The sequence below is a fragment of the Notothenia coriiceps genome, unplaced genomic scaffold, assembly GCF_000735185.1.
Source record: "Notothenia coriiceps isolate Sejong01 unplaced genomic scaffold, NC01 NC01_scaffold00027658, whole genome shotgun sequence".
Lineage (NCBI taxonomy): Eukaryota > Metazoa > Chordata > Actinopteri > Perciformes > Nototheniidae > Notothenia > Notothenia coriiceps.
In genome coordinates, this window is record NW_011360359.1 from 181,415 (window position 1) to 192,557 (window position 11,143).

The 11,143-nt window shown below is 42.5% G+C and overlaps 1 protein-coding gene across 1 annotated transcript; it reads left to right on the plus strand.

Moving 5' to 3' along the window:
* The first annotated feature begins 202 nt into the window (after positions 1-202).
* Positions 203-5,943, plus strand: LOC104957757 (cyclin-Y-like protein 1). Its single transcript, XM_010785413.1, has 10 exons — positions 203-1,031; positions 1,148-1,222; positions 1,322-1,356; positions 1,692-1,792; positions 3,069-3,104; positions 4,135-4,186; positions 4,265-4,384; positions 4,786-4,952; positions 5,049-5,211; positions 5,581-5,943. The coding sequence occupies exons 1-10, from the start codon at positions 872-874 to the stop codon at positions 5,695-5,697; spliced, it is 1,026 nt and encodes a 341-aa protein (XP_010783715.1). The 5' UTR covers positions 203-871; the 3' UTR covers positions 5,698-5,943.
* The last annotated feature ends 5,200 nt before the right edge of the window (positions 5,944-11,143 follow it).

Below are 11,143 nucleotides of genomic sequence, written 5' to 3' on the forward strand. Positions count from 1 at the left end.
TTATGAATAAAATGTCCTTCCATGAAGTTAACGGTTTTAATTTTGAACTGAATAATTAGCACACACATTGCCAGATATAAAATATACGTCACTAAATAAGAATGTTAAGACCATGACACCATCAAATACAAGAGGACCATTACTTTGAAAATCAGTAGCCGGAAGTTACATCTGAACTTTCAGTGCTGCGTTGGATTTGACATCCAAGACGTGTCTCCTGCAAATGCGACGAGATGAGAGCTAACGTTGGCTACCTCTTAAAAATTCCAAAACTCGTTATCTTTTCACGTATTTATTGATCCAAGGAGTTGGTTCCAGTTGGGTAATGTAAAGTGTATTCTTGTAGATAAGTCTTTAAGTGTGACAGGTACTGTAACTGCAGTAAAATATGGATCATTCCATGCAAGCCAGGAATGGATTGAGCTGCGGAAGCTAGCATTAGCCGGCTAGCTATGGAGGGAGCTAGAGGAGCCTGTGACTTTGTATGTTAGCTTTTATTCAATAACATGAGCTAATATTAGTCATTTAACGCCCAAAAAATATTAAGTTCACGCGTGTTGTTGTTATTAAAGTGCACCAGTGCTATGCTGCGCACACGCCCTGAAAATGTCAGCTGTCCTGCACATACTGCAGACACCCAGTTGGCTTTCATTAAATCCCATTCAACTCTGAAGCAGAATTCTTCACTTTGCTGCCAAAAATACAGGCTAGATTGGGTCCTAGTAAACTAAATGCTTTATCTGAAGAGTCAGTCAGCTTTAGATTGGGGTTTCTTTCATTGACTGCCACTTAGAGGATTTAGATTAAACCTAAGCTGCAGGAGTTGTATGGGAAACATTGCTGGCTGTAGCAGGACTGTTGTAGGTCAAAGATGGGAGGTTCGGTGTCTTGCTGCATCTCTCCTGGAGAGAGTCCCAAGATCCACAGGAGGGAGCTGGAGCTGGAGGAATGTCCCATCACCACCACCGAGGACGTGAGCGAGGACACTGGCACCTACCTGCAGCACATCAGCGACAGGGAGCTCCCGGACGGTGGGTGATGAATCACTTTGCTGCTTTTTTGGGACACTTTGCAACATAGCATCATTATGGAGACTTTTGGGACAAACCGATTCAGTATTTTTAATGCTTTCCACTTGTTCTTACAGAGCTGGCCCAAGAGTCAAACCCATCAGACCACCCCAGAGCCAGCACCCTCTTCCTCAACAAGTCGCAGACAGACGGTCAGTATTTACCTGCTAAAGCCATCACCAATAATCTGTTTTACACCCTCTGAATCTCTTAAACCCACTGACTTCTTATTTTATTTTGTAATATTTCAGTGCGTGAGAAGAGGAAAAGCAACTACTTGAATCATGTAAGTGACAGGTCTGCGTGTACTTGATGCTTACGTTTTTCTTACACTTGGGCAACATTTGAACCAGAAATGCCATTCGCTTAATTAAATGTTTAAAAGGATGTATTGCTGTGGGGCTCTTTAAGGTACTTATCCGTAATCTGAAGCTAAGTAATGTACTTTTGTGATGGTGGGAGCAGCAATATCAAGACGCAGCTCATTCCTAATTCCAGCGTCTGTAGGTAAAACACTGAATAGGGTAAAGTACCTCATACAGCCCCACTTTAAAACATCCAAACTCTAACAGGTATCCCTCCACTCATTGTAAGCGTGCTCCATTCCCTCCTCCCTTGCAGATGTCCCCTGGACAGCTGACAAAGAAGTACAGTTCTTGCTCAACAATATTCATCGATGACAGCACCGTCAGCCAGCCCAACCTCAAGAGCACGATCAAATGGTAAGTGACACTCCCTCGCCTCTGAAATATCTTCACAGAAGTAGTTTATCTTTTGTAATTTAGTTTGCTGCTTTCCTTTTGAGCAAATTGTGGTCATGGGACAAGGAAAGAGTCATGGGCTTTGTCCCTCACTTCTCAAAACATTATTATTTCAGCTATTCTACTTCCAGCTGACACGCTAACTAGTGGTGCACGATAATTATAGGCCCCGATAATTATCGGTCCGATATTAGGAATTATGACGTCATCCCGATAAACCCGATAAAAGTATTAATAGCCCCGATAATATACAATATATTTTTTGGATAAAAAAAAAGAAAAAAATACTGCGGTGTGGGTGGATTGGGATGAGGGGCGCTTGTTTTTCACTCGGCTCCTCCCGTTTTGCCAGTACTGTGGTATTAGTGGTTTAGGAAGAGGGGAGTTTTTCACAAATCCAGCGCTCCCTAACTCATGCCTGGCTGTGACGTAAATGGTGTGCGGCCGTGAAGCCAGGACAGTAAACAAACATGTCGTCGGTAGTATGGGACTATTTCAAAGTTTCAGAGTTAGATAGTTCGCTTGCTATTTGTATTAACAAATGCAATGCAGAAGTTCCACAAGGAGGGAAAAAGGCAACAAGCTATAATACTTCCTACCTGATTAGTCACCTGAAACATCGCCATCGCTACGATGGTGTGTTAAAAGCGTACAAAGACGCCTGCGATGCTAAACTAGCGGCGAATCCAAAGCNGCCAGTACTGTGGTATTAGTGGTTTAGGAAGAGGGGAGTTTTTCACAAATCCAGCGCTCCCTAACTCATGCCTGGCTGTGACGTAAATGGTGTGCGGCCGTGAAGCCAGGACAGTAAACAAACATGTTGTCGGTAGTATGGGACTATTTCAAAGTTTCAGAGTTAGATAGTTCGCTTGCTATTTGTATTAACAAATGCAATGCAGAAGTTCCACGAGGAGGGAAAAAGGCAACAGGTACATTTAATATATATATATATATTATCGGTTATCGGTATCGGTCTTGAGAAGCAGGAAGTTATCGGTATCGGTTTCAAAAAACCAATATCGTGCATCCCTTAACGCTAACCCATTGTTAGCAATGTCTTACATCGGCCTCTTTATAAAACTGCAGAGAAAATATCAATATGTCCTTCAGTCCCATTCCGACAAACGTAGCAGCCGGTAAAGTTACGGCGGATATTGGAAGACATTTAAAATGCAGCCAGGAGGAAATCACAACCAGTGGTTCTCTGCTTATCACTGTTGATTTCTCTTTGTTCCAGTGTCGCATTGGCCATGTACTATCACATAAAGAACAGGTAAGAACAGTTTGTTATATATCATAAATTCCACTGCTGTTGTGTTTTTAATACTGTTTCATCTTTATCTCTATCATAATGGGACCATTTTGTTAAGGGCCGGCTAGTCAGTTAGGCAGGTAGCTAGTCAGTGAGGCAGGTAGCTAGTCAGTGAGGCAGGTAGCTAGTCAGTGAGGCAGGTAGTTAGTCAGTGAGGCAGGTAGCTAGTCAGTGAGGCAGGTAGCTAGTCAGTGAGGCAGGTAGCTAGTCAGTGAGGCAGGTAGCTAGTTAGCAGTGAGGCAGGTAGCTAGTCAATGAGGCAGGTAGCTAGTCAGTGAGGCAGGTAGCTAGTCAGTGAGGCAGGTAGCTAGTCATTTAGGCAGGCAGCTAGTCAGTTAGGCAGGCAGCTAGTCAGTGAGGCAGGCAGTTAGTCAGTGAGGCAGGTAGCTAGTCAGTGAGGCAGGTAGCTAGTCAGTGAGGCAGGTAGCTAGTCAGTGAGGCAGGTAGCTAGTTAGTTAGGCAGGTAGCTAGTCAGTGAGGCAGGTAGCTAGTCAGTGAGGCAGGCAGCTAGTCAGTTAGGCAGCTAGTCAGTTAGGCAGGCAGCTAGTCAGTTAGGCAGGTAGCTAGTCATTTAGGCAGGTAGCTAGTCAGTTAGGCAGGTAGCTAGTCATTTAGGCAGGTAGCTAGTCAGTTAGGCAGGCAGTTAGTAAGTGAGGCAGGTAGCTAGTCAGTTAGGCAGGTAGCTAGTCAGTGAGGCAGGTAACTAGTCAGTGAGGCAGGTAGTTATTAAGTGAGGTAGTCAGTCAGTTTGAAAACAAAAAATAATGTGTACCATGGTTTATCAACCAATAATGGTTTTCCGATAAGCCATTGGCAGTCAGTAAGTTAGATTGATAGATGTGTTCATCATATAGTTGAAATGCCATTTAGTGTAAGGCTGAAGTGAGAAAACCAAAAACATTTAAAACCCCACAGATAAGCCATTTGGTACAAGGGGAAAACAATCCTATAATATGCATATTTAACTTTGCTTTATGTCCTTCTCCTACAGAGACTCCAACCGCACGCTGGACATATTCGATGAGAAGAAGCACCCTCTGACGGTGAGTCGAGGCGTTTGATCAGACCGAGAACATTTACCGTTTGCTCTGTGCCGATTGACTAATGACTCTGCCCAACAGCGGGATAAGGTTCCAGACGACTACTCCGTGGTGGACCCCGAACACAAACTCATCTACCGCTTCATACGAACGCTCTTCAGCTCGGCGCAGCTCACTGCTGAGTGCGCCATTGTCACTCTGGTGAGTTTACAGCAGATTCAGACCCTCTAATTTTCATCACTTTCACATCTACTGCAACCCGGAAATTATGCAGACATTACCCAAAAGAGCTGCATGTGAGAAGGCAACTGTGCAATCAAAATGTTCCCTGCAAGCTTCCTTGTACAAAGTCCATTCAATGACCACTTCTTGCCCGGATCATTCACAGCAACTGAGCATGTGTGTGACGTTTTTCTAAAAAGAAAAAAAAAAGAAACCAATTAAAATGTTTAACTGGAAGCATTAAAGATTCAGGAACTCTTGCATTGTAAGGATCAGTGTAAAAAATCTAGAAGTAAAAATGTGTATGTGACATGTAATCATTTCCTGCCTCCTGCTACTGTTATATATGTACATAACCTGATGGATGTGTTCTGTGTTAGGTATACCTGGAAAGGCTGTTGACGTACGCTGAGATGGACATCTGTCCCTGTAACTGGAAGCGGATCGTTCTCGGCGCCATCCTGCTGGCCTCCAAGGTCTGGGACGACCAGGCTGTGTGGAACGTCGACTACTGCCAGATCCTCAAAGACATCACAGTGGAGGACATGCGAGTGTTTTCTTTCAACCATGAATGAACCGTTCTGCTGCTGCAGTCCAATGTAACTAAACTGGAGGAGACTCATTTAATGTCTATTCTCTGCAGGAACGAGATGGAGCGTCACTTCCTGGAGTTGCTCCAGTTCAACATCAACGTCCCGGCCAGCGTCTACGCCAAGTATTACTTCGACCTGCGCTCGCTGGCGGACGAAAACAATCTCAGCTTCCCTCTAGAGCCGCTGAGCAACAAGCGGGCCCAAAAACTGGAGGTGAGGATGCCCAAGGCTGCATTCCAAATCTGGCATGTCTCCTTGTTTTGTATAAGTGGTAACCAGGGTTGGGAGGGTTGCTTTAGATATTATAATGGATTACATTTTTGGTTACATGTCATCAGAAATCCTTTTAGTCCCACAGCTGGGAAATGTTGTTACAGCAAAAAGGCATAGCAGGTTAAAAAAGCATGCAGTAATGAAGATTCATATAACTATGAAATATAGATAAGAAAAGCACACATTAGTTATACTGTTAAAGACAAAGAGTGTGCATCCATGGCTAAAATGATGAGCAACAACTTAGTGGCATAGGTGTTGAGACATTTTAACAATTTTCAGACATTACATATTTTTTTTTCTCTCTAGGCCATCTCCAGGCTGTGCGAGGACAGGTACAAAGACCTGAGTAAATCGTCTATGAGGCGGTCTGTCAGTGTAGACAACATGGTCGGAATCAAGAGCTCCCACGCTGTTCTGTCTTAAGCCTCTGGAAGTGGAGCAACGAGCGGAAAGTCAAGATGGAGGATGTCATTGCACATTCAAGAGACATTTCCAAAGTATATCACTAACTGAAAAGTGCCATTACAAAACTTTTCGGAGCTTTAACATATCTCTAAAGTATAACGAATCAAGTCTGTGTTCATCTCAAAGAACTTCAGCTATCCACCTTCAAAGCATGATCATTTCTCGAAATATGTTGTGGCGTTTCTTTCAGAAATAGACTTTGAGCGCTCTACCCCCTCACCTATATTCACATGACTGTCTTGAGCTACCCTGTGGAGTGGTTCTGCACACGGACAGAGAGTAGATTTTGTTTTGCTTACTGTGTAGGCACCTATAGCTGTGAAATGTACAAGACTTTATTTAATTCAAATAAATCGGTACTCTCTTTTTCTCTTTGTTGGAGCTTTTTGATACGATGCTTGGAAGAAGAGGCAAAAGGTCAGAAGTGCTATGCAATTTGCCTTGCAGAATGAACAGTTGCGTTTAAATTACCTTTCTTGTACAGATCCATTTAATGATTCTGTGACTTACGTGATTTCCTCACAGCATGAAAAGTCACAGAAATGAATGACATTAGAATTGAAGCCGAACAAAAATATGTCAATTGTCATCAATTCAGATGCAATGTTCTGGTATATTCAAATGCATGACGTACAATCATTTCCATATGTCCTTCAATAGGATACTAATGCACTTTAGATGCCTATGTATAATTCAGTGAACCAAAGTAAACCATCACAACAGAAATATGCCTTTCCATTATATTTGAAAGCTAATAACAGGTATTTGGTAGGAAATCATGATTATACCTTTTGAATATAGCCTGTGTAAGGTAAAAATACTTATGATGAAGGATTTTTTTTTCGATGACATAATTCAAACATGCTCTCCTCGACGAGCTTTGATTCATTCATGGCCCCTTCCTCCTCACAATTACTCAGTTGAAGACCTCCATCCTCTCAAACAACAGCTTGTGTTCTACCTTGAGTGACAGCTGAACCTCTGAATTCCTCAAACGGCTCTATCTCCAATACATCCAACGAGACGGCTACAGTCGGCTTTAATGAAGACGTGGATGAAATGTCCAGCTGTCTCTCCTGGGACTTCTCTTTTTCAGACAAAACTTTCCTGGCTTTTATTCTTGTCTTTCTTGCCTGTGTCATTTAGTCTTCTGCACCAAACGGATTCCTCCTTTTTCTGACTGTGAGATTCAAGCCCCTCTTGTGGCAGCGGGCTACATTTTTTTACCGCTTTGGTTGTACTGACTTCTATCGTGCGGAAGCAAAGTCAGATCTACGGATGCTGGTGCATTGCACAGTTCTGTATCATACGTTGTTTTGTCCTCACGGCCCAGATGACCCTGGCTCTAATGGCCGTGGAACGCTACATATTTCTTTGCCACAGCATCCACTACCTCAGAATGATCGACACCTGCAATGTTCACGTTAGCACGGGGCTCATTTGGTTGGTCAGTTTGGCGGTGAGCCTCCATGGAGGGATAGTGGTGAGCTTGCATGAGGGGGGGCTTCCTACAGCCAACCAGCACGTCACACTTTCCCACTGAGAATTCATGCTGCTGATTGTTCCCCCAACGGTCATTACGAATGTGTGCATATTGTCTGTGTGCTACTGCTACGGGTGCATGTATTGTACTGCCCTCAGGGTGAGCATGACCCTCAAGCGCAGTAACCACAGAGCCAACCGCACCGTGGGTTTCTACTTTTTGATGTTTCTGCCCCAGCTGTTGCTGGCCTTATTATTTTTCATTCTCCGAGAAGAGAAAAGCATCCTCCTGTGTAAAAAATCACTGCCTTGGTGACACCTCTTCTATTTAATAATACCGTCATTGGTGCAGGCAGCATTCCATCTCATAAGGACCCCGCAGATTAGGCGACTAATATTTCCGACAAGAATTGAAGAGGAGGAGGTGTTTCACGGGATAGAAAATCACAAGCAAGCTGAGCGGGAGAACACATCTGCTTCACCTGCTTGAGTTTTACCTTCTATTTCTGGGGACTGATAATAGTATCAAACCGGTTTCAGGTGTCACGAACACTGCTTCAGTGTGATCATTTGGTCATATTTGTGTCAGCCTGCTTATTTGGATCATATAAGAGATATAGAATGTTCTAATTATTAATGTTATTTGTACCAATAGTGGTAATATATGATGTGTAAAACTACATCATGTGCCTACAATGGTGTTACTTTGACTATACAGTCACCAAAATGGATTGTCAGGAGGATTTGTGTTGCTGTAAACATTTTTAACTCAAAGATCACAAACACAAGACTGTTTTTATCACCTGTCATTACATTTCAATGAGCTCACACTTTCATCCAGAGTGACTTACAATAATTAAACGGTTCGGTAAGTTAGTACTGTAGGTTCAATAGAAAAGTGCAGATTGTGCTAATAGTATTGATTGATTCCTAAGGTTAAATGTATCCTTATTTTTTATTTGGATTAACTTGAAGTATTATTGACTTTCTTTTTGTCAATGTGTGAATTAGTTGACATCAAAGTTTTGTTGTGACTTCAATGCAGATAACATAATTAAAGGCATTTTTTGGATCAGATTTTCGTTACGACTGTAATAAATGCTCCAAGTTCATCAACATCTATTGTTTCCTCTTTCCCTATCCTCAAATACCTTTTCACAAGTCTACATCCTTGGGGGTTTTCTTTTCTCTGTGTACTTTCTTTTTGCTTTTTTCAGCAGAACCCTATTACTGGTAGATGCACAATCGTAGTACCTGTTTGGAGCACAGAGAGGCACTGCTGCAGTTTGTAAGGCATCCGGTCTGACTGCAGGCATGAGATTAGTCCGTGTGTTAATGCGACACCCTCTCCACTCTCCCAAGCTCTGGTGCAGTTTGCTTGCATCTTTTCCAGAATAAAAGATAGACACACTCAGGCGTTTTTCATTTGAGCTTTTCAGATAAAGACTCCTGAAGGTTTGAATCAATTTGCATAATGTATGACATAAATTAGAGAAAACTGTAGATATGTATTGTTGAAGGTCCTACTTCCAATTAAATGCACGTTCATTTCTAAGAAATCCAATGTCCATATGTCGGTGTACCACCCTCAGTGCAACAAACACTTGACTCGCATCATTGCAGGTACATGAAAACTGTCACAAGGCGAAATGAATAGTGTGTGTGCATGTACGCTTGTGACTGTGTGTGTATCCTGCAGGGATCACGGTGTCAGCGCAGCTTCATTAATCTCTCGGCATCATGGGACTTGTCTGAACTCTAAAAGAGGGCTGGAGAGAACAAGCTGCCCCCCCGGGGAGTCACTCCGTTTACCCTCCACACACGCGGGTCACTCCTCCTATCACACACACTTCAACTATACAATGTCAAACACTCCAGTAGGCCCTTAAAACGAAGCTGATGTGCTCAGGATGCGTATTGGCGTGTGCATATTTGTGTTTGTCCATGCGTGAAGAGTGATAGAAGGTGAGAGCAGCGAATTAGACGGTGAGACTTTTTTTTGTTGTTGCAGTATGTGGGTCATACTGGATGTGCATGATGTCTTCAAGTAGCAAAAGGCAAAACTGTGCCACGACTGTATCATAAATATTTATTTCCCCTCAATAATGCATAGGAAAGCACATATACTGATTACATTACAAAAAATACTGCTATACATATCTCAAGGATAAGATTCACATTATACAGATACTAAACAGATTAGAGTTAAAGCAACATAATTTTATCAGGACAATATTTTCTTTTAATAAAACTGGATGCCTTGTAGTGACAAAAACATTTTTGTAGCTTTGAACATGATGGCTGACACAGTAGAATTCAGAGGAATACATCAGTAGCTGTAGTACTCTTGAAATCAGTCATGATCCAATCAAATCGTTTGTTTTCTTTCCCTTTTAAAGCGTTGCACTCTGCACCACAGAATTGTCTCGAGTGGATTCACCACAAAGGCTTCTCCCGACAGGAACGTGGTTTTCCCCGTGTGGAAGATGAATGGGAAAATAAATGGCACTTATAATTAAATTAGCCTGGGAGGATGTAACACGTTCGGCTTCCATGCTGCTCCAGCTAGTCCCCGAAAAGGTTCCTGCATGATTCTCACTTGGTGTGTCATGGTGTACACTGACAGCTCTGTTTAATGGCATTCACACGACAGCCGCATGAATTGAAAAAAAATTAGCTGTATAACTCATAGAGAAGGAAAATTGATTGCTTACGATCTGGTGAGTTCATGGTACAGCTAAACTACCAATCATGGATATCACTGACATCAAGATTGCACTGTATGCTTTACGACTTATTGACTCGTCATATAATTTACCATTTTGGAATTCAGTCTTGGACAAAACTGCAAAACCGCAGATAATCTTTCAATAGGGAAAGCATTATTCGGTTCCCGATGATCTCTATCTTCTCAGGTTTGTTTGAATTCATTTCATCTGAATATCCTACATTCCTTTTGTGTCAGGTTTTTTTCCCTTATCTTTTCGAAATCAAGCCAAAGAGCTCAGTGTTTCTGATGGTTTTCTACATTTGTCTTTGTGCAGAATGGTACAGCTTATGTACGTACTTTAACGCAGAACAAATTCACACCAAAACATGCCGGTACCTATTATTCTATCCTCTTTACAGCTCATTTGAAAGTGAGGATGTATAATCGGTATTAAGTTTGCATGTCCATGTCTTGGTCTCTGATCCAAGCTCCTACCGTCTCATGGCAGGGCTTCCATCACAACTTTGCCGCCCCACTGATGCTACTGCTGAGCTGGCACGTTAATGGTGGTAGACTGCTGCTGGTTCGTCTCTCTAATGAGCTTGGTGTGAGATTTAAACCTTGTTTTGCACCCCTGGCTCCTGGCATTAGGAACAAAAATACCAGGACTGCCAGTCTGTCAGTATTAAAGCAGACATTAGGCAGATGACAACTTGGTCCAAAGAGGGTCAAATGCACTTTGACCTTTTTAATTTGAGAAGAAGGGACGTTGAGGAAGCTACCTCCATATACCTTACTGCAGGTTTCCAGTAGGTACAGGACACAGGGTGAGATGTAGTGTTGTAGTCTTTATGTTGCATTGACCTCTGCGTTATACATCACTGAGCCGCTGTGCCGCACCTGCTGCTAACAGTCCTTTTCACTACAGCTCTTATCAAAAACACAAAACTGCTTATTCATATAAATGTTTATGAAATGTCCCTGCAAGCTGAAGTGTTTTCTGAGTTTTGCTTTTTGTGCACAATGCAGTCATTCTACTAATGATGGTATTGTATTTAAAGTCTTTTCCACGAGGATGCTGGTCAAAATGGTCCTGCATTAGGCAGGCAGTTAGTAAGTGAGGCAGGTAGCTAGTCATTTAGGCAGGCAGTTAGTAAGTGAGGCAGGTAGCTAGTCAGTTAGGCAGGTAGCTAGTCAGTGAGGCAGGTAACT

What these genes read in the sequence shown, in the direction of transcription:
- LOC104957757 (XM_010785413.1), top strand. Translation starts at nt 872, where the DNA reads ATGGGAGGTTCGGTGTCTTGCTGCATCTCTCCTGGAGAGAGTCCCAAG. An exon ending in AAAGCAACTACTTGAATCAT is followed by an intron (nt 1,357 to 1,691) that starts GTAAGTGACAGG and finishes CCTCCCTTGCAG; the next exon opens with ATGTCCCCTGGACAGCTGAC. An exon ending in CTCAAGAGCACGATCAAATG is followed by an intron (nt 1,793 to 3,068) that starts GTAAGTGACACT and finishes TCTTTGTTCCAG; the next exon opens with TGTCGCATTGGCCATGTACT.